Source organism: Numida meleagris, chromosome 32 (assembly GCF_002078875.1).
Source record: "Numida meleagris isolate 19003 breed g44 Domestic line chromosome 32, NumMel1.0, whole genome shotgun sequence".
Lineage (NCBI taxonomy): Eukaryota > Metazoa > Chordata > Aves > Galliformes > Numididae > Numida > Numida meleagris.
The window spans coordinates 405031-426689 of NC_034437.1; the positions used below are offsets into that span (position 1 = coordinate 405031).

Genomic DNA, 21659 nt, shown 5'->3' on the forward strand with positions numbered 1-21659 from the left:
ATGGTCACCCGTGACCCCTAAATCCTTCTCTGCAGAGCTCCCTTCCAGCAGCTCAGCTCCTGACCTGCACTGGTGCGTGTGATTGTTCCTCCCCAGGTGTAGGACTCTACGGTTGCCTGTGTTGAACCTCATCAGGTTCCTCTCAGCCTGTGCAGGTCTCGCTGAACGGCAGCTCGGCCATCTGGGCTCTGGTCACAAGGGTGTGAATCGTATTGCCTTGGGTCTTCCCAACTAGTTGGTTGAGGGAGCAAGCTGTTTGTGTTCCCTCCTGTTGAAGCAGCTCTGTTCTGCATAAAGTAATGAGGTATTTATTGAGTGTGAGGAAGTGCAGCTCCCTCCTCCTGCGAAGGAGCGTACTCTGCTCCCAGCAGTAGGCAGCCTGGGTTTTGCGCCTTTCTCTGATGGTGACTGCAATTACAGTGACATGGTGAGCGTGGGGTCAGCAAACAGGGGAGCTGCTCTGCTTTTAGGGTGGGGAGGAGATGAAGGTTGCAAAGGAAACATCGCCGAGTCCCCATGGGACTTGGGCACTGGAGGCACTGAAGTGTAACTGCAGCATTTCTGTGCGTGTGAATGTCGGTGTCAAACCCCAGGATGATCCATGCTGGCTGCCTGACAACTTAAATGTTTCATAGAATCACAGAATGGTGTGGGTTGGAAGGGACCTTAAAGATAAGAACACTGCTCTGAAAATGAGTACCTGACTCAATTTCCAGTAAAGAGCTGCTATGATCCTTGAATTAACGGCAGACCGTGAATCTGCATACTATTCCGGATTGATGTTATTCCGTTTTCAAAGAGAATATGCTTTAGACAGACAGCAAGATAAATAGCAAAGAAAAGGCTGGCGAGCTGCACGGCTCTTTCCTGCTTGCACATCCTGTATCGCTCCGGAGCAACCTTTGCTTTTAGCGGCCGGATGCATCGCATCCAATCGATGGAGGCAGCAGTGGGGACCGGGTCCTGAGGGAGAGGGCAGGAAATGGCAGCAATCACCCGCAGCCAGCCCTGTGCTGCTGCTGCTCGCTGCAGGCGTTGCTGGATTTCAGATTTGCTAAGTCAATCTGCGGCGAAGAGTCTTTTCCAGAGCTTCATGAAGTGAGTCAGGCTCAGGGTCCAGCTGTGAGAGATTTTCAATGTGCAGTTCCTAGTTTTTCCCCTTTAAATAGGTCTGCGGATTGCACCAGCACGAAGCAGCATCCTGCAGGTTTGGGAAGCGAGACAAAAAGCTGCAGCGAGAGCAAAGCTGCTCAGCAAAGAGCTTGTGCTGAAGGAGGCAAGTTTTCCAAGTTCCCGCATTTAATCAACCCGGCCCTCATATTTTCTCTCTCTGGGATTTCTCTGCTGTCACGTTGCTGATCACAGGGGATCTGTTGCTGGGACTGAACACGTGGCCAAACAAAACTCAGCTCAGCACCACGCTCCCAGTGAGCAGCCCCACCAGCTGCCTGCTGCAAACAATTGTAGGGATTCGCATTCCCTGCTGGGCTAAGGCTGGGGCCTTGCATTGCTGTTCCTTGGGAAGACGATGCTTTTCTCATTGTTTGGCACCAGGTCCATGCATGTGTGAGCTGCAGGTGCTGCAGGAGATGCAACATGTGCTGCAGGGGATGCAATATGTGCTGCAGGGGATGCAATATGTGCTGCAGGAGATGCAATATGTGCTGCAGGAGATGCAATATGTGCTGCAGGAGATGCAGTCGGTGCTGCAGGATGAGTAGCAGGAGCTGCAGGAGATGCAATAGGTGCTGCAGGAGATGCAATATGTGCTGCAGGAGATGCAGTCGGTGCTGCAGGATGAGTAGCAGGAGCTGCAGGAGATGCAATAGGTGCTGCAGGAGGGGCAGTGGATATTATAGGGCAGTACCGGGGGGGGGCTTTGCCCACCTACACCACACTGCACAGCGCCACAAACCCCATTTCAGTATGAAATCACCCCAAAAGTGCCGGACCCCGACTCTCCTTTTCGAACCCCACATCCACTCCCCCGCACACCTCGTTCGGTCCCCGCTTCCCGGAGCCCTTCGAGGCCCCGGGCGCAGCTCCGCTCCAACCCCACAGTGAGGCCTCGGGGCCCGGCCCGGCCCAACCCGCGGCGCGAGGCCTCGGCCCGGCCCGGCGCTGCGGGCGGCGCCATTGGCTGCAGCGCGGCCTCGGGGCGGCGCCGCCCGCAGACAAAGCGCAGTGGGCCGGGCCGGGCCGGGCTGGGCCTCCTCTCTCCGCTCCTCCCCGTTCCGTTGCGGCGCTGCAGGTGGAGCCCGGCGGGCGGGCGCGGACCTCCGAGCCATGGCTCCCCGCCGTCAACCGCCCCGCAACGGCCGCTTTGCCCCGCGGACCGCCTGGCCTCGCCTTTGTCCCTGCACGGCCCCGCCCGAGGTGAGGGGGAGCCGGCGGTTTAGCAGCGGCCTCCCCGGGCTGAGCCCGCGGCCTGCGGTGGAGGCAGGTCCCGGGGGGTGGGGTGGGGATACCGGGCTCTCGCCCCCTGGTTCTGCCCCGCTGAGGATGCTCGTGGCCGGAGCTGGGAGCCCGGGGGGTTTCGGGGGTGGGAGTCTGAGCGTGGTGCTGGGTGCAGGGTGAGTTTGGGGGGTGCTCCGTGCCTGCCCTGCTCCTCATCTTTGCGGGGACACAGAGCTGTGTTTGGGTGCTGGAGCTGGGCTCTGCTGGAGGGGTTTGTTCGGGTCCCGGTGCCTCTTCTCGCTGGCATTGGGGCTGTAAGGGATGGGAGCAGCTCTGTCGGTTTGCGTCCCGTTTAATGAAGTTGTATCTCTTTTTCTCTCCGAGTGAGTTGTTCAGAAAGGATGGGAGCAGCTGCTTTAGAAAAAGAGGTGTTGATACTCAGAGTATCCCAGCTCTGGGGACTGCATCCCGGTGCAGCCGGCAGACTTGTAGGTTATCCAGTGCTTGCTCTTTCCTGACAGTTTGAATGCTCCAAAAAAGCGGAGCTTCCCACACCTTTTTCCACAGTAGAGGTGTTATCCTGGGTTTGGGCGTGTTCGGAGGCTCCTGCAGAGGTAGTAGCGGGAGGCTTGGCTGTGTGCAGGAGGAAAGAGCTGTCACTTCTGGGAGCAAACAGCCTCAGGACTTGGGCTGCGCTGTGGTTTTCGCCTCGTGTTCATCCTAGAGGATGGTCTCAGCTCCTTGCAGAGCTGTTTGCTTTGGGAAACCTCTGCCCAGGTGTCTGCAGAGCGCTTCACCCAGCCCATCACAGGAGATCTCCGCTGCTTCCTGGTCTGCACTGAGGATTTCAGCCCTTCCTGCTTGGCTGCCTGATGCGAGCAGGAAGTGGGAGAGTGAAAATGGCAGCAAAAGTTTTTGCAGCAAGGCTGAAAGCGTTGAAGGCATGGGCATGTGAGAAGGCGATGGGGTTAGAGCTGGCATGACCAGGTACTAAACCTTCCTGGTGTGTAAATTGGGTAAGGACACGTGAAAATGTTAGGGCCAGTCCATGCAGGTGTGTAATTTTGTCCTGGGCAGCATGGCAGGAGGATGGAGGTGTAGTGCAGGTGCACATGGGGTGCCTTTTCTGGCAGTTCATTATGCTGCTTGGCTGCATCCTGCATGGGCAGGAAGCCCTCTGGGGTGGGGACGGTGTCCAGTTTTGAGTCTGTGCTTGGTGCTCTGTCCTGGCTGGTGCAGCTCTGACCTGACAGAAGCGTTTTGGAGTTCTGCAGCATCGTTTCTAGATGTTCAGAGCAATGAACTCCAGCATCCTCCTGAGGCTGTGGGTCTGGATTTGTGGTGTGTGTGTCTGGCAAAGGTGGGGAACTTGGGTCTGCAGTGGCTGGAGCACGAATGTCACGGCTCTGGCCCTCGTTTTTATGATCACGCTTCATTGGGCTGTAGGTTATAATAAAACTCCAGGCTCTTTTTGGGAGCTCAGCTTTGGCTGGGGGTGACGGCTTGATGTGTTTTGAGCCAGGTGGCTCTAGGGAGGTGAGTGGCAGCATCAGTGGCTTTGGGGTGCTGGGCTGAGGCCGAGCAGAGTTCTCTCACTTCAGGGCACTTAGAAATGACTCTTGGGAGGCTGAGAGCCAGTTCTGCCAAACCCAAAGCATTTAGAAACTGTTCAAAGACAATGTATTAAGACTTGAAAATGTCAGTAATGAGGAGGCTTTGTGTGCTTGAAGTCTTTGTGGATCAGGCTTTGGGGCTTTTTCCTGTTCGAGTAACGGATGAAATGGTAAATGTGCTTTTTTGAGAGAGACCAAGAGATCCTGCAGTCGTGTATTTAACAGCTGGAACCTTGAGGAGGGGCAAAAAACCAAACAAGAATGCTGGCAGTGCTCTGAACCAGGGCAGCTCCTGCATCGTTACCTAGCTCCAGCAGGGCTGTGTGCGAATCCCTTTGCTTTGACTGGGGTCTGAACCACGTTTGTCGAAGGTTCAAGCATCGAGACCTTATTTTTTTCTGATGTGATTGGTTACCTCTTGTCTTCTTCCAGCTGTAGCAGTGTCCTGCTTTGTTCCCTCCAGCCAGAGCGTGGGGACAGGGACGGCTGCGCAGGACGGGGAGGTGAGTCAGTGCTGTGAGCTGTTGCATCAAGTCCTTCCCGAGGTCTGTGTCTCATTATCTTGCTATGCTCCCTGAAGGCAAGAATGCATCCTTCCCCGATTCAGGCTTTGCTGGCTTCCTCTCAGCAGCTTCTTTGCTGACTTTTGTGTCGTTAGTAAAATGGGGCTGATGACTGATGGCCAAGGGACCGTGTCCTGGCCCTGCTGAGCCCGGCTGCAGCTGGGTGGGCTCATGTCAGGCTTGAGCAGCCCTCTGTGAGCGAGGCTTTGAGAGCCCTGCTTTCTGCCAAGCTGCCCTAAAAATACTACGGAAAGCCCTGCAGCTCGCAGTAAAAACACTGCAGAAAGCTGTGCTGAGCTGCTGCGATGTTTTTCTTCCTTTGTTGGTGCCTGCAGCGAGTGTGGTTTGGGTCTGACCACTCTGCTCCTGTGCTGCCAGGCTGCCTTCCCCTGGTGAGCAGGGTGCAGTGCTTTAGAGGCAGTTTTCTTGCTCACTCTGAGATCTGAGGTTGTGCTTTTGCTGTAGGGTGTGACATGAAGCTTTCCAGCAGATGGACAGCATTCAGGGTGCAGAGCTGGTGAGGTGCACTTTCTTGCTTTTAGCAGAAACTTTTAAACTTGGGTTTGTTAAACCGAGCCCAGGATGTTTAGGAGGGCAGCGCTGTCCTGCAGAATGTATGTGAAGGATTTGTTTTCTTTCTCTGCCTTGGAGAGCTCCAGCTTCCCTTGAAACAGTCTTCCAGATATAGCAGCCGTTGCTAACGCTGAATGAGCCTGTGCTGCATTTCGGTGGCTCCGAGCCTCTGTGCTGTGCAGGATTCAGTCACTGGCACTTGAGTTTAGCCAGAGCAAGCAAAGCTGGTATGCTTGGGTGGCTTTAGCTCAGTGGTTGAACTATAAATAGTAAATGTAGCCCAAGCACTTGCTGGGCTGACTTTGGATGCTCCCTGGGCTCACCTTGGAGAAGGGATCTGTGCTGGGGCACGTCAGCCCTGGTCAGAGTGGGGCTGGAGGTGGTGATGCACAGGTCTGCCAATCCGTGAGGTGGCAGTCAGTACGTATGTCCCCGTTGGGCAACATGGGAGGATGCTGAGGAAAGAGCCACGAGTCAGTGCCAGGCTGCCAGCCACACTGCTCCTTGGCAGGGAGCTTCAGAGCGAGGGTGTCCACAGAGCTCCTGGCTGCAAGGATGGGCTGGAGTGGGACAGCAGCTCTGTGTGACGCTTGGATGCATTAACACATCCATCACACGTACCTGCTTGCCCTCCCTCCTCTTAGAAGTTCATTCCATCCATGCTGGAGGCTGTGTGTGGTGGATGGTGCTGTCTCTTGGTGCTATGGTAAGCACATCTTCCCAGTGGCTACCTGGCTTCTTGCACCTTATCACAACCACAAGCTCCATCACGCGGGCAGATAGGTCCAGCTCCCTCCCATGGGCACTTTACAGCAAGCACACACGAGAGGGAAGCTTAGCTCTTCCCAGGGCTGCACTGCATGCTTGGATTAAACCACTGCTCCCACCGCTGTGAAGCAAAGTGCTGCTGCTCCAGCACGTGGTTATGCTCTCCCTGCGACCTCTCTGCACTGCAGTGAGGGACAGTGTGTGCTGGGCTGGGACTGTGGGGGAGATGTGGGGAGCTGGGACAGGGCTGGGAGCAGCGAGCGCCTGGGACTGGCCTCCAGGAGGAACTCTCTGATCTCGATGGAGAAATGCTTCAGCTGTGCAGGGTGTGCCTCTGCCTGGAGCATCCTCCAGTGCCAACCTGGGAGCGGGATGTGTTGCTGGCTGGTGCACAGCTCGGGCTGCCGGCTTGTGGCACTGCTTGCTGATTGCTCTCCCAAGTGCTCGGTGCATTTACCGGATCACTTAGGATCGAAAAAAGCCCCACTGGCTGCCATCCGAAAGTAATGCCTCAAAACCAAGCCTTCACGGAAGGGGAATCTCTTATGCAAGGGAGGGGAAGGCAGTGTTGATGCTGATGCTGCTTTTTCAAAAGCTGCCGTTGCGTAAGAGTGAAGCCTTGGGCGGCACAGAAAATGTGGAGAACGTCACTTCCCAGCGAGCTTGATACAGGATTGCTTTCTGAATTTCCTCCTCGATGCGTATCCAAAACTTCAAGGCTTATGTAAATCCTGCAGGTTCACTTGCAGTTTGATGCGCTGAGGCTTCAGAGGATGTTTCCATGCGTAGCCTGAGGGTACGACTACTGAGGAGAGTCTCCTCTTTCCTACATAGCTGTTTCCTAGCTCTCGCTGCCTTAAGCAACACTTCAGAGGCCGCAAGCTTTCCAGTATTGTGTGTTGGTGGCTACAGGGTGAGAATATCTGCTGCAGAGAGGCTGGCGGTGAGGCAGGAGGGTAGTAAGCCGCTGCTGGAGGCGTGCTGTTCTCCTGGTGCAGGTTTTGGTGGATACCTTTGTGACGGATGAAGCTGGTGAGTTTGGAGAATCAATTTCTTGAGCGCTGTCGACTCCGTCAGTCCCTGCTTGCAACTTCTTCCTGTCCAAAAACCAGGAGAGAACCGCCGCTCTCAGTTCTGAGGAGGGTGTTCTGATGCTCGGAGCCCCTGCTTTGCACGTGCTGGGAGGTGGATGTGCTGGGAGCTTGCAGCGCGCTGCTGCGGGGTCTGGTTTCAGGTGGCAGGCTTGATTTCCAGAAACCGTAGCTTGTGTGTTTGTTTTCCAAGTATCTAAGGCTTGAAATCAAATACGCTCCGAGTATTGCCATTTAAATTTCCTTACATTAATCTTAATGCTGGCTGCTAACCGAGACCAGATCTTTCTCAAACGCATCTGGTGACCGGGCACGATCTCAGCCCTCCCTTCTGTGCTTGTGCTTTGCTGGAGAGCTGTGAGGCTCTGCGGGGGGGGGGGGGGGGTTTGGAAGCACAGAGACGGGGCTGAGCTGCTCCTGGGGGTGCATCACAGAGCTGCAAGCCCTGGTTTGGAATCCCACGTTGGTGCAGAGGTGGCCTCGGGGGGGCTCGTCTCAGTGTTTGTTTTGCCTCAAAAGCACTCATGGAGGCTCTACCTTCCCTTAACCAAATCTTTCTTGGTGAGGTGAGAGTTGTTGTGCAGAGTTTCCTCTTTATATCCTCTTATGTCACGCCGCCCCGCCGGCTGAGTGCTCTCAAAATAGCTGCCAATCCCTGTAGGTTTCACTTCAAGGTCTCTATTCTTAGCCTGCTGGTTAGCTGAGCAAGCCGCCTTACTCAGTAGTCATGAGTTCAAGGACCGAAGGGTAAAGAATAACGAACTTGTGCCATGCAAAAGTTTTGTTTGCGTTTCATGGCAGCTCGGAAGGGACGGCTCGGGCACAGCCCTACCCAGCAGCCTCAGCCTGCTTTGCTCAAAGGGTTCCGCACCTACGTGAGCGTGAAATAAGAGTTGCCGGCGTTGGTGTGTGTTCCGGAGGAGGCAGACGGCTCTGCGGAGGGGATGACTCAGTGCACGAGAGTTCATTAAGTGCCCTCTTGCATCTGGCCCATCTACAAGCAGGCTTATCTTGCTACGTCTCGGTGCTGCCCCGATGACCAGATACGTGCACGGCAGGAGCGAAGCAGAAGTGAATGTGGGATGCGGAGCGGTGGCTTCCCGGGAGCGGAACTAGCTGGATGTTCTCAGCCTCCGGGCACAGCTCTGACTCTGTCTGCGGCGCTGGTGATGTTCAGCCCGTCCTGTAAGTGCCTCTCACATCCCTGGGGGGGTTTTTCCTTCCTTGCACGGCACTGACTCCTGACTCAGGGTGGGCTGGCTGAAGGCATCCGGGTGCATCCTTCTGGAGGTGGCATGGGGCGGAGCTGAAGCTCTGACCCCACTGGATCTCTCTGCAGGAGCGGGTTAAGTTCTTTGCTGCTTTGCTTACCCGTGCTCTGTTCCCAGCCCTGTGCCCATGGGAGAGCTCTCTGCAGCCTTGTAGTTGTGAGAGAGGAGCAGGCAGCAGCAGGACAGGCTCAGCTCACCTGCTCTGTCACTTCTGGCTGCTTCACGGGGAGCTCACTTCTCACATCTGAAGGCGTTGCCCAGATGGGTACACAGCCCGAAGGACTGACCCTGTGTTAGTCCTTCAGCAGGGCTCAGCTGGTTTTTAGAGTGCATCTTAGGAGCGGTCTTGTTTTCCAGACTTCCTTTAAACTCCTTTAACGAGTTGAGGCTGCCCGATGCCATCTCTGCTGGGTTTATGTGGGTTCCCAGCTGGGGTGGGTCTGGGGCAGTCAGAGCACAAATAGGGCAGCATTCTGCACCCAGAGTGTTTGTGGCATGGCAGAACCGAGCTTTCTTGGGGTGAAAGCTGCTGGCCTTGGCTTTCACTGCACGCTCTGTATGTGGGGTTGCTGGGGAGTGAGTGTTGTGTACCAAGCTTGCATCCTGCCTACGCTGTGGGTGATGGTCACGTGCAGGCGAGGCCTTTGTCCTGTGCTTGGCTGCTTCTTTAAAGATGTATTTTTAGGTGCTTTCTGGCTTCCTCTTCCTCCTGCGCAGGGCTGCGCTCCTTCTTTCTAACTCCCTCTTCTAGGATTGCTTTTTGAACAATCAGTTCCTCCTTAAACCTGTTTTTGCAGGCCTTTGTCTGTGCTTGGGAGCTGTCCCAGTTTAGCATTAGCAGCTGCTGGCTCTTTCTGGGTAAGCAAGAACAAATAAAGGTTTAGAGTGAATGAATCATTTGAGCCTTATCTGTCTCAAAGCCCGGACAGCTGTGTGACTGCTGCAGGAGCCTGCCTGCAGGGCACAGAGGCTCCTCATTGAGGCACTTCTCCTCCAGTGGTCAGTGCTTAACGGGTTTGTGCCACTGAGCGGTGCCGTGGTGAATTCTGCTGTGTCCCTCTGGGCTTTATCCCACGCTCGGTTACGAAGCACAGCTCCGGATTAACTCCCTTTCCTTCAAGGTTTTGGTCTGGGCTCCTGAGTGAATTCAGCCTGTAGGATGCTTGAAGCGATTCAACCTGTGGGAGAAGGGTCAGTGGCTGTGGGATGTGTTGGTGGGAGCCATACAGGGAATGCAGTTGGACAGACAGATGCAGCATCAGTCGCAGGGTGGCATGGGGACTGCTGGTGTTTCTGGGGCTCTCTGCTGAAGCTGAGGGACGCAGCCAAGCATCAGCACTACCGGAACCGGCGTGGCTTTGCTGGTTTAAGAGGCAGGATTTGTAGATAAGTAGCGTTGGTTCGATAACAGAAATGTGGGAGAAGGGAGGGAGCAGCAGATAAGCCCTGGGCTCGTGCCTGAAAAGTTTTTCTCTGGCCCTAAGGTGGGGACTTGCAGTGGAGCTGATGTTTTGCTGAGATGGAGGGGACGATGCCCTCTCCCCTTCCCCTCCTCCTGCTGCCCCTCTCTTCTGGCAGCCCAGATTAGGCTCGCTTTGCCCTCTGCCCTCCCTTAACAGTCACACAGGGCTTGCTTACAGCACGGGAGCTGTTGAGGAGCGGGTGGGATGAGCCAGCAGGCTCAGATATGTGACCGCATGGTGCAAACTCCTCCGAGCAAATCTTCACTGAACACATGCTGCAGAGCCTGCAGCCTCCCCGCAGACACTGCAGGGTTTGGCTCTGCAATGGGACAAAACGTTTGCCCACTGCAACGCTGGGAGCATCAGCTGCCCTCTGGTTTGTGGCAGCAGTGGCAAACCTTGCTGTCGACGTGGCAGGAAGAATTAAGGAATTGCAATCGGGGGCACAAGTGCACCAAGGCCTGTTAGCACACTGACTCTCCATAGGAAGCCTGTGGGCTGCCCAGAGCTTTGCTTGGAGCCTCAGCAGAGTGTGCTCAGGGCTGTGGGCTTCTCCTGCAGTGTCAGTGATTCTTTGGCCTCCCAGAGCTGGGCAGTGATGGCTGGGGCTCACGGGAAGAAGCTTTTCTCCATGGTGCAGGGAAAGCAAACAGGGTTTGTACAACCCTTACAGAGCTGGGCTGGAACCTGCTTTTCTAGTATGACAGACCAAGTCTCAGTTGTTCTGCCTCCTTAAAGCAAGTGTGCTCAGAGAGGGTTTGGCTTTTCTGCCTATAACTCATTTTTAGCCGTTAGGTAGATTGGGGTGAAAGCCCCTGACTGGATTCGTCGTTGTGAAGCTGTTGGATGTTTGTGTAGTGCGAGTCTGTGCCCGGCTGCATGCTGGATGTGACTCCTTCCTCGTCAGCTGGGTGCTCCTGGATTAAATCAGGGTTCACCTGGAATAAATCACAAGCAGTCTCTCTTCTTCCATCTCCAGGGCTCTGCCGTCACAAACAGCTGCTCGCTGCAGTAGGTGAGTGGAGGCAGCAGGTCCTGCCAAGCCTTAGTGTCCACAAATGACTAAACCCTGCCTGAAAAGTCCAAGTATAAAAACATTACTTCTCAGTTTTGGCTTGGCCACGTGGATTGCTGGGATGGAGCCATCCTGGTCGCTTGGCCAAAGAGCAGAGCAGACCCTTGGGCTGGGGGGCGAGGAGGTGGGGGTGGGGGCTGCTGCAGGGCTTGGAGCAGAGGTGCAGCATGCAAGCAGCTCTCAGTGCTCGCCGATGCTGCTGTGCCCGCTGGCGGAGTGCGCTGGCAGCCTGCAAGCCCTCGCAGTTCATAAATAACTGTGGGGGCTGGAGAGCTGGGCCAGTGTCTGGTAGAGGAGCTGTCGTGCCAGCCTCTTTGCAAATGCAGCTCAGCGCCTTAACTGTGTTTGGGCGGTGCAGCTCCTCCTTGCTGCTTGCACGGTGGGGGTTTGTGTGCCACCCGAATTTGCTTCTTACTTTAGGTGGTGGTCGGTCTGTCCTTGTCGCAGCCTGGCTTCCTGATTCTGCTCCAGGTTTGTGTGGAGTAGGTGGATAGGAGATGGAAGCCTTGGTGCTAAGGGTTCAGGGCACTGCTCTGGGAAGGGAGAGCTCTGAGAAGCTCAGAGTGAAGGCTCTGTGCTTTTTAATATCTGTTTAACATACGCTGACTGGAGCAGGAAAGGGGATGGAGAGCAGTCTGCTCATAGCCCAGTCCAGCGAGGTGTCCGGGGAGCACAAATCTTCCTGTCCCACCTCTGCAGCACAGGCAGCTGCAAGCACAGGTGCCTACAGACTCAGCAGTTCTTCACTGCTGGAAGCCCCTGACCTGCTGCTGCTTCCTGTGCTCCCATCTCCAGCTCCCCAGCAGTCTGGGCTTGCTGTTGGTGGAAATAGGAGAGCTTGGCTTTGATGGCTGCATCTGGTTGGTCTGGGTCAAGCAGAGTGATGCTGCAGGGCCTGGTGTCTCTCTGTGTCCATCCCCCTCTCCTTAGAGGACAACCTTTGTCCCTGCTCTGACAAACGCCGCTTGCAGGACCTGACTGCAGCTTACGGATGGAGATAAGGGTAGAGCTTAAGGCAAAAAGTCAAGAGAATTTCCTGCTGCTGGTGATGGAGGCTGGATAACACTGTTTCGGAGCTCCAGCTCCCATCTACAGCCTCCCAGGGGAAGATGCTCTGCTTTCCAGCCTCATGCCCAGCACCTGGCTGGATCTGTGTGGGATTTGTGCATCAGCATCTGCAGTTCTTGGTCCATCTGATGGTTTGCAGGTACGTGGAGCTGCCGAGATGCCGCATCCTTCTGTGTCAGGGTGGAGCCTGGCAGCCCAGACACCCCCCCCCCGGCGTGGCCAGGCTCGGTGGTGAGACGCTGGTATGCGAGATGTAAACTCAATACCAAAGTTTAGATTACAGCCCTGCGAAAAACATCAGCTCCCCTAAATGGAGCCCAGATGGTGGAGGAAGCTGTATGGCGCGTGGAACCGGCGGAGGAATTGCAAGGAGCGAGCAGCGGGATGGGACCGAGGGGGGAGAGGAAAGGGGGTAGAGTTACAGCCCAGGGAGGCTGCTCTTGGCCACAGCCCCGACACAGGTCAGCCCATCACCCGGGCTGGATATTCCTCCACTCCCCCTTAACAGCAACTCCGGAAAACGAATGTCTGCTGGGTTGCATCAGTGTAAACGCAGCGTTTCCAAAGCTGAGGTTTCCCACAGCCCGTGACAGCTGAACTGTTGGGCATGAGAGGCTGAGGGCTCTTGGGCAATTGACAGGAGAGCGGGCAGACGTGAGGCAGCGGCTGCACAAACTGCTGGCTGGGAGCTCTGCTGGGGGAGGAGGCTCCTGCATGCCAGCTGAGGCAGGTTCAGCACTGAGGGTCCTGCATGGATGCAGGGGATGGAGCTGCTCAGGTGAGACGTTGCTGGATGTTTGCCTGGGCTGAGATTGCCTCGAGGTCCTGGTGTTGTGAAGAAAGCCGAGGTCCCGGGGCATGACCAGCAGGGTGGGAGGCTTCAGGGCGGAACTTGTTGGTGTTTTGGGGAGGGATGGAGTGATGGAGAAAAGCAGCAGGGTGATGGGGGCTCGCGGGGTGCAGCCTGGATGCTGCAAAGCCAGGTGGTGCTGCTTGCAGTGGGATGGAAGCCTTCAAATAATGCTGTGGTGATGAGGGAACTAATTAGTCCCTTCCTGTGTGGTGACCTGGGATGGCAGCAGGCAGAGCTCTTGGCTGTGCAAAGATGGGTCCAGTGGTGAGGATGTGCTGGGCAGTGCAGAGTGCCCATTTTCATAGGGGTCGGCACATGAAACGAGCATTAGGAATGGCTGTGTTAATTGCCCCCTATGTGAACTAGAGGGCTGTGGGAAGGCAATGGGAGATGATGCCTTTATAGAGAAACTGGGGTTCTTTGAGTTTCTGTGAGGAGACCCTGAGCATATCTAGATGGGATCAATGCTCTTCCATTAGGACCCTGCCATCCTTCCTCTGCACTCCATCCTTCTCACATCTCCCTCCCTTCCCCTCCTTGTTAGAGCTGCTGTGTTTTTCTTTCCCTCCCGATGGTAAAAGGAGAGGATGGAGAGGAGCAGGAGCCCCTGCACTGCTGCTGGCACTGGGATGTGCGTGCGGTGTTCGCCTCGGAGAGAGCCCACATCCCTGGAGATAACAGTGTGTGCTGGAGAAACACACCCCTCCCCTGGGAGATAAGCTTGTGTGCAGACACAGCCCGAAGATAAACACCCAGGAAGGCAAACATCCAAGTTGTACACCTGTATGGGCAGAGAGCACCTGCAAGTGGCCCACTCAGCTGCAGAGGGTAGCTTCGGTGCTTGCTGGATTGGTATTGAGCCTGTGCTTGTGTCAGAAAAGCACACACAAGGCTGTGCTATGCCCTGCAACATGGGGATGCTCAGGGAGGGACGTGGCTGAGCTTTGTGCTCTCTGGGTTCACTTGGCTGCAGCTTTCAAAGATGCTCGAAGCGGCGCAGAGCCCCGAGTGCTGTTACACCCCAGGGCTGGAGCATCTGCTGGAAGGGGTGGGGGGGGGGGTTCCCTTGGCTCTTCCTTTTGCATTTTGAGGATTTGAGGCTTTGAACTAAGGTCTCCAGAAGGAAGGTGTCTGGACACAGAGCAGGCTGGAAGTTCCTGTTACCTTCAGGTTTAGTTTTCCAGTAGCTTTTTGGGTAGCTTCAGTGCGCAGCTCGGAGTCTCAAAGCTCCTCAGAATTGCAGGAAGGGCTTTGTTAAGCTCCTCATTTCTCAGAGAAGTTGTGAAATTGGCACCAATTAAACCGTTGCTGACATGGCCTTGCCACAGTGGGAGTACTCTGGGGGATTTCGACACGTTCTGGGGACCTTGCCTGTGTGAGTGGGCTTAGGGAGAGGAACCGCTGTTGGATTTGAAGGAGAGTGGATCTGCAACACCAGCAGAGCTTGGGAGCAGCGCATGGTTTGTGCTGTACTCCCTGAGTTTCAGGTGTCTGCAGTGATGGCATTGACATCTGAGCCTGCACCTGTCCCTGCTGTGCCTTGGTAGAATGCCCATGATGGGGTTGCAGCTGCAGCCAGCTCTGAGGTCTGCCCTGAAATGTGGACTCTGGCTGATGCGTCGCAGCTGCAGCCACTGGATTTGAATCTTGCCTTGCTGTCAGGTTCCAGAGGTTTATTTTTTAGGACTGACTGGGAAATAGTGCAGGTGCTGCTGTGTATGGCCCAGGTCAGATAAGGGGCTGAGGAATTCTGGTGATGCTCTGCTCTGCATGTGCTTTCTCTCCTAGTGCATCCCAGGGGCTGTTTCTGCACTATTTCTGAGTCTCTCAGTGGAAGTTAAGTGAGAACATGATCACTGAAGCCATGAAAACCATGGGGTGCTGTGTGTTATGCTGTTCTAGGAGCAGTGGGACAACGGCTGCTGGGTGTCCCTCAGCTGTGTGCAGCTTGTGACAGAGTTTATGGGATGCCCTGAAGGTCTCAGGTGCCAGTGCTCCTCTGCAGACGTAGTGATGCTAAACCTTTGTAGGTAGAGGCACTCCAGAAGGAGAGCTTGGCTGCCCAGCCTGGTACGTGGATGGTAGATACGTGCTTTGACGCTTCACTTGCACTGTGCAATGGCTCTGATTTGAAAGTAAATACTGATCATGGGTTGTAACCAGCCAGAGGGTGGTGGTTCTGCGTCTCATCTGTCACCAAAGAGGCTTTGCTGCAATGCAACCTCAGCTCAGGGGCGGGCAGCAACCTGAGGAACCCTGCACGGACAGGTAGGAGCCTTGCAGGGCAGCAGATGCCAGCTCTGTGCTTCTCGTTGGCTTTGTAAATACTGCAGCTGGACGCTGACCTTCCCTGGGAGCTCAAACAAGCCTGGAGCTGCGAAGTGCTCCTGATGTGGATCCCACTGAGCAGAAGAAATGTCTGCAGCTCGCCTCTTTGGGCATGCTTTGCCTCCTGTCTCTTCCCACGTGCAAGGTTGTGTGTAAATCTTGCTGGCTTTGCTGGTAGAGTTTTATCAGCGGTGGATCAACAGCATCAGCAGGAGCTGATGTCAGGAGAGATGATGCTGGTCGCAATGCCACGGTGCTCTTGGCCCTCAAAAATAACTGACCAAGGTTGAAGGCTCTGAGTCTGCTTCTGAGTGGTGCCATGGGTGGGCTGTCAGATAGGAGAAGGGACGTGCCAACACCTCTGGGGCTCCAACGTCTCGAGCAGTTCCACTTCAGAAAGGGCCCTGACTTGTTGGGAGTCTCACAACTGCACAGTGCAGGATCTGCCTCGAAGGAGGACGTGGTGGTGAAGCTCGGGCTGATTTCATCAGCAAAGGAGACCCCAGGGATCCAAAGAAATGGAGCCAAGCAGGGACGTGGTGGGGGCAGAAGATGGTTTGCAGTTTGCTCGCTGGCCCTGAAATGCAGTCCTAGCAGTGCCACTTCGGATCTGATTTCCCATCGAATCCCAGCAAAATGGAGTCCCTGGAGAACTGGCTGGAGCCTCATTCCTTCCAAAGAGCTCCCAGTTTTGTTTGCAGCTCCTGCCTGTCTTACTGGCTGCCTTTTTTTTTTTTTTTGCTTGTGGTTTGAGGTGTGGATTCATAACAGCGGCAGTGATGAACCCTTGAAAGATCTGTCAAGCTCAAGGAACTGGAAGGAATTCTTCCTTCTTGGTGAGACGGTGCTGCCGGGGCTGGATGTCCTGTTGGGTCTGGCTTACCCATGAGTAACTGTGCTGTTGGGTGGAGGTTTTCTCCATTCTGCAGGAGCCCGGACTGGACGATGGCCTGCGACAGCGATGGGAACAAGTGATAGCACTTGGCTAGCACACCGAGGTCATTTCACACCACGCAGACGTGTCGGGGACGATTTGCCAAGTGAGCAAAAGAAGGTGGAGGGTGTGACAGAGGAGAAGCCTGGGAGGGGCACAGGGTGTAGGACGGGGTGCTGGCACATCTGGAGGTGGGACGGAGAAACTTGCAGAAGGATTTGTGGGCTGGGGCTTGGCGTGAGCTTGGGCGTGTGCTGGATCTGCGTGTCCTCCCTTCTGCTGCTTTATCTCCTGGCTTGGGGCAGGAGGCCTCCCAGCACTGCTGCTGGCCGGAGGGCATCCTTGCATAACCCGACAGCTTTCTCCTCCATCCGTGCAGCTTTTTTCCTCTCTGCTCACAACTTTCGGGAGCGAGAGATGAAACCTGGCCAGAACTCGCCAGATTGATGTGGAAAGCTCAGGTTGGAAGAGGGGAGACCATCCACGTGCTACCCGTTGCTTTTCCTATGTGCTTTTAGCATGCAGAAATCCTGGTTGGGGAGAGAGGGCTGCCCCAAACGCAGAGCTCACAGGAGGCTCTGGAAGGAGCCAAGCTCCATAATTGGCATCTCATTACAACATCTGGTGGTTTTGTTTTGTCAGAGTAACTAAATGAATTGCAGAAAAGCCATGATTTGCATGGATTTGATGCAAGCATTTGGTCACAATAGATTCCAGGAGGTTTGTGCATTAGGATGGCACTGGGATGCATCTTGAGGAGTCTTAAAGGAAGAGTGTGCTGGGGCTGCCCTGCCTGGAAGGTGTCTGATGTGGGTGGCTTCTATAGGCATGGTGCAGTGCAGAGGTGAGAGCATCGTGGTGGTGCTTGCAGCCCCTTGGCACAAGGGAGAGGGGTTAGCATCTTCATGGCAGCAAGTAAAAAATCAAAACCCTGGCCAAAACTCTGGCCAGGAACTGTCTTTTTCATAGAGAAAAAGATTGCTCTGAGAGGCAAAGCTTGAGAAGGGAATTGGATTTGGGGAAGGGGGAAGTGGATCTAGGCCTGATCTGGGGCAAGAGGCTGCAGGAAGAGTTTGCACAGCCCTGGGTGTCTGTGCCATAGCATTTCACTCCCCATGCTGAGAATCTGTGATGTGTGCAGTGCTCTGGGTCCAGCTCTGGCAAGGCTTTGCTGAAGGAGGCCAGGCAGCTGGAGGAGGAGGAGCCAGCAGAAATGGGACCTGCAGGGGTGAGTTAGCTGGGAAGGTGAGCATGCTTTTTGTTCAGCTGAGATCACGGCCCCCATCTCGTCTGCATGAGGCAGGCTGCTCTTGCTGCTTGCTCCACATCCTTGCAGCTCAGCCTGGGACGGTCCTGCTCTACCTCTGCCAAATCAGAAATGCGCCCAAGCACTGCTCCGTGTCTGTCTGCAGCAGACACAGGCTCAGCGAAGCAGCTGCAGCACCTCCATCCCTCCTTCCCACCTGAGTGCCTGCTAGCTGTGTGTGTGCAGCTGAGCCAGCATGCTCCTCCCTGCATCCATCCCTGGGCTTTCAGCTTGGTTTCTTCTCCAGCAGCAGCCACATGCCCTTTCCACAGCCCACACAGTTTTTCTTGGGTTGCAGGAGCCATGGCAGCAGCTATCAGAGCTGACGTCCCTGCCGGGACTCTGGCCAGACCAGCTTTTCTTCTTTGCTTATCACCTTCAGCTTCAGGAGCAGGGAAGCTGCTGCGCAGCTGCTGAGCCGTGGCAGAACTTTGTTTTTGGCAGCCAAGGGAGAGTGAGAGTTCAAGAGCTGTGATGGCTGTGGAGGGACCACCGAAGAGAGCATGGGAGGTTGGCAGGAAACAGCACTGAGCAAAGGAATGGCAAATTGATGTTGAAACTCCTGGAAGGGGGGAAGAGTTATTGCTATAGAGAGGGAGGAAAAAAAACATGGGAGCGCGGGAATGGCTTGCCACTAGATGGAGTGAATGGTCCTGTGGGGATTTATTTCCAGCTTCTGGCAAGTTCAGCCCTATTCCTTGTGGGAATGGGTCCCTTCTTTCTTGCCCTTTTGCTGGGCTCGGCTCTGGGGAGCTGTGCTGGCAGCCGGTGTCTCCTCCAGCACTGCTGCAGCGTGGTGGCCTGGGCTGTCTCCATCCATTTAGGCATGGAGCAGAAGAGTCTCCTTCAAGGATGGTGGGGCCAGAAAGTGAATCTCTGAGCTCCTGTAGCCTGCAGCAGAGGCCTTCTGGGGACTCTTTGGCCAGCTGGTCCTTGGGGTGAAAGGCGCAGCGTGTGAGGATGGAAGTTGGAAGAGTCAAGGGACATCTTTTCCAGCCTGGATGAACTGGTGGAGCAGATCCTGCTGGGCTGTAGGCAGAGTAAGTGGCCTTCTGGGAAGTCACCCGTGCAAGAACTGGAAACATTACCCTTAGGATGTGGATGGAACCGTAGGAGGACTCTGCTCACCCTGCAGCCACCCTTGGGGACCTGGTGACCTGCAGCAGGGACCCCACCACCTCCTGTTCTCCCACCTCTTGCTGTGGATCACGGCAGGGATGATGTGCTGCTGTAAAAGGAGAGAAAACGTGGGCAAACCTCGGCTGTCCCTCTCTGGAGCCAGCTGGAGCATCAGGAATCCCTGCAGCAGCTCCTGGTGACGCGATCTCCTGCACGGCCGCCCCGTCGGGACGCAGTGCAGCTCCCATCCCACCCCCCCGTGCCAGGGGAGGGGTGAGCTACAGCAACAAAAATGCGCCCTTCCACTTGGGTGACTGCTCCCACTTTGAGATGAAAACATTTGTTCCTGAAATTGGAGTCATTCCTGGGATTGCAACACCCAGGCTGTGTTTCCAATTAATCTGCTGAAGTCGTCATGCGTTTCCAAGTGCCTTGGCTCAGCAGAGAGAAATCTGGCACTGGGCTGGCTCTGAAATGCCAGCTGAGATGTGCACGGTATGAAACAAGGAGAAAGCAGCCTTGGTGCACCAGACCCTGGCAGCTGGCATGGGATCTTGAGGGAGGGCATGGGGCAGCTGTGGTGTGGCTATGGGGATGTGGTGGAACACAGACCAGCTCCCTCCTGGGATCGGGGAGGCTTGGAATAGTTGTCGAATGACCATCGGGTTTTTCCTGCCTGGTTTCCTTCTGTTTCTGGGTGTGTGTTTTCTTTTGGGGCGAGGGGGGGGGGGGGGGGGGGGGGGGGTGAAGTGAGTTATGCTCAGTCTGCTCGCTGCATCTGCATGAGGATATTTACAGCCTTACTGCTGCAGCAGTGCTTGCTGGGGTCTTGGTGACGTATCAGCCTTGATACCTTCCCCGTCCTCCTGCTGGGGTGCTCCTGCCCCCAGGGAGATGGGCTCAAAGCCGGAGGGTGCCTTGTTTGGAGCAGGTTGGTGCCTGCAGTGCGATGGCCCGAGTGCTGCTGGCTCCTGGCTTCGACTGCTGCTCCCTTCTGCTGAGTCCGGCAAGCCAGCACATGGCACAGCGCAAGTGCAGAAGCCAGTCCTCAAATGCTGCTCTGTGTTGGAGCTGGCAGATCCCCAGAGTCAGCAGGTGGGATGCAGCGAGGGGCAGCACCGTGGGGTGCAGCACAGACCTGCTGCCATCCCTGCTTGGGCTCTGCTGCCCTGCTGGGGGCCGGCTGCCTGAGGCAGATCCCCTGGAGCACTGCACCCGACCCTCGCAGTTCTCCATCCTCTTGCAGCCAGGTGGGTCCTGGTGCTGCATCTCCGTGTCAAGCAGCACTCCGGGGAGCTGCAGGAAGGACAGAGTGCCCCTGCACAGGGTTGCCTTTGCAGAAGGGCGGAGATCCTGCCCGGAGCTGGAAGTGACCTGAGGCATTCCTCATCTCCCATGTGATTTATTTATTTATTTATTTAGTTTTTGAGAAATGAAATTGGATCTAGAGCCCTGTCCCAGCTGGGTGGGAGCGGTGCAGCGCGTTCGCCCGAACGCTCATGGAAAAGCCGAGCTTGCGTAGAAATCTTCCCTTTCCAAGAATGAGGCCGAGGCCCCCTCCCTCCTGAGTCAGCGGGGGTGATGGATGGGGAAGCTCAGCGCTCGCCTGCTGCTGGGGTCACCGCTGCCTTTTCCCTTCAGGGGTCCGTCAGGAGCACGCAGATCCCTTTTACCCTTTGGAACCTGGAGCCGGGGATGCAGCATCCTCCAGCTCCCGTCTCGCCGCGCCGTTGGTTTCCCTACAAGCCACGCTTTGTCCGGAGCTGGAAAGTGTTAAGGGAGGACAGTGACAAGTCCACTCCCAGATTGGATCATGTTTGCTTTCCCATCTGCGAGGGCAGCACCGGGGCAGCGCGTTCTTCTGCAGAGTGCCGTGCGAGCCTGAGCACCCTGCTCGGAGGCCAGCGTGAGCAGATGTGTAAAAGCCTGAAAACAGCCAGGGAAGCGAGGAGAGGAAGGGGGGGGGGAGGGCGAGTTTACCACTGGTGTTTAGTGCTCCAGTGCGTCAAATTCTCTTAGGGATGTGCTGATTTCCCAAGCCGTGCTCCGTGAATAGAGCTTTCCAATGTATGAGAATAGCCTCCGCTGTGTAGGTCCTTAGCGAGCGGGGATGTAAAGTTTCTATATTTGCCCGCAGGACAATAAGGCTGCTGCTTTCTATTTTTAACATGTCAAGCGGGACAAAAATGCACTTGGGAACTTTTAGGGAGCGGAGCAGCCGGGCTCGCAGCTCTCCTCACACAGCCAGGCTGCGGATGAGATGGCAGCAGCACGGCGAGCAGCAGCTGCTGTGAGAGTGCCTGGTCCCACTTTGCAGCAGGTACAGAGAGCTCGGGCTGGGCAGGGCCGGTGGGGATGCAGAGCCCCTTGCTGCCTGCACGATGCTCGTGGTCCTTCCTTCTGCTGCCCCGGGCTCAGCAGAGGAGCACGGGGCTGTTTGGTGTTGTCCCTCCTCTTCCTGCTCCTGTTTTTCTCCCTGTTGAGGCTGTGGGTTCTTCTGCCAGCCCGCCAAGCAGTGGGTTTATGTTGGTCTGGGTTGCTTGCAGGGTTTTCTGGCTGCTGATGCGCGTGCTGGAGCAGGGTGGGCGCGTGCACCGCTCCTTGGGAGCAGAAGGTGAGGATTTAGTGTTGAACTTGCTCCCTGGGGGCCTAGTTTCGCCTGCCAGGCTGGATGCAAGGAAAGGATCTTCTGCTCTCTTGTTGGTTTTGTTTGTTTTGTTCGGTTGTTCTCCCTGTGCAATGGAGAAGCCCAGCAGCTTCGGGAGAGGGGTTCATCCCAAACCTGGCTGCTGGGCACAGGGGTACCGGCGCGCTCTGTGAGCACGGACAGGGTTTGCACTTGGCAGCAAAGAGGCAGCTTGGGCTGTGCATCTCATCTCGCCTTCCTTCTGCTCCTGAATCCCCTCGGAGCCGAGTTTGGCTCTGGTTTTGCTGTCTGGGGCTGGGTGCAGCTGCACAGGGCTGGGACAATGGCAGGAAGCTGCTGGCCGTGCAGTCCTCGCTGCTGGCCAGGCACTGGGGCTGCGTGGAGCCGCCTCCGCTGCTCCTCCCGTGCTATTTCCATCGTATTGTGCAGAGGAGAGGAAGGATGTTTCCAGCCTTCTTCCTTTCTGCCTCAAAGGGATGCGGGGAGGGGAGGGGAGGGGAGAGGATTTTGCTGGCTGCCCGTTGTGCAAGGGGCTCCGAAGCACTGTCCTGCTACACCCAGGTTGAGGGCATGCTGCGTCTTGGTAGAAT

At 55.8% G+C, this 21659-nt stretch overlaps 1 protein-coding gene and 1 long non-coding RNA gene across 11 annotated transcripts in view; one reads left to right on the forward strand and one right to left on the reverse strand.

The window, feature by feature from the left end:
• The window catches only part of HDAC7 (histone deacetylase 7), a 66557-nt gene that overhangs the window by 21814 nt on the left and 23084 nt on the right, over window positions 1–21659 (forward strand). For 3 of the 10 annotated variants that reach the window (XM_021379103.1, XM_021379104.1, XM_021379108.1), the window contains exon 2: window positions 4443–4513. The exons of 3 other annotated variants lie outside the window; for them this stretch is intronic. Coding sequence is in view for 2 of the 7 variants with exons in the window: in XM_021379096.1 (XP_021234771.1) it covers window positions 8088–8190 (103 nt within the window). In the remaining 5 variants the exon portion in view is untranslated. Of the gene's footprint in view, window positions 1–1864; window positions 2377–4442; window positions 4514–7426; window positions 8191–21659 lie in introns of those variants that run through there. 4 more of the 10 variants (XM_021379096.1, XM_021379102.1, XM_021379106.1 and 1 more) reach the window with 3 other exon arrangements.
• LOC110389159 lies at window positions 765–2110 on the reverse strand. The gene is made up of 2 exons (XR_002433075.1): window positions 1996–2110; window positions 765–1201 (listed from the first exon to the last, which is right to left on the reverse strand). It is a non-coding gene; the product is annotated as an uncharacterized LOC110389159 (long non-coding RNA).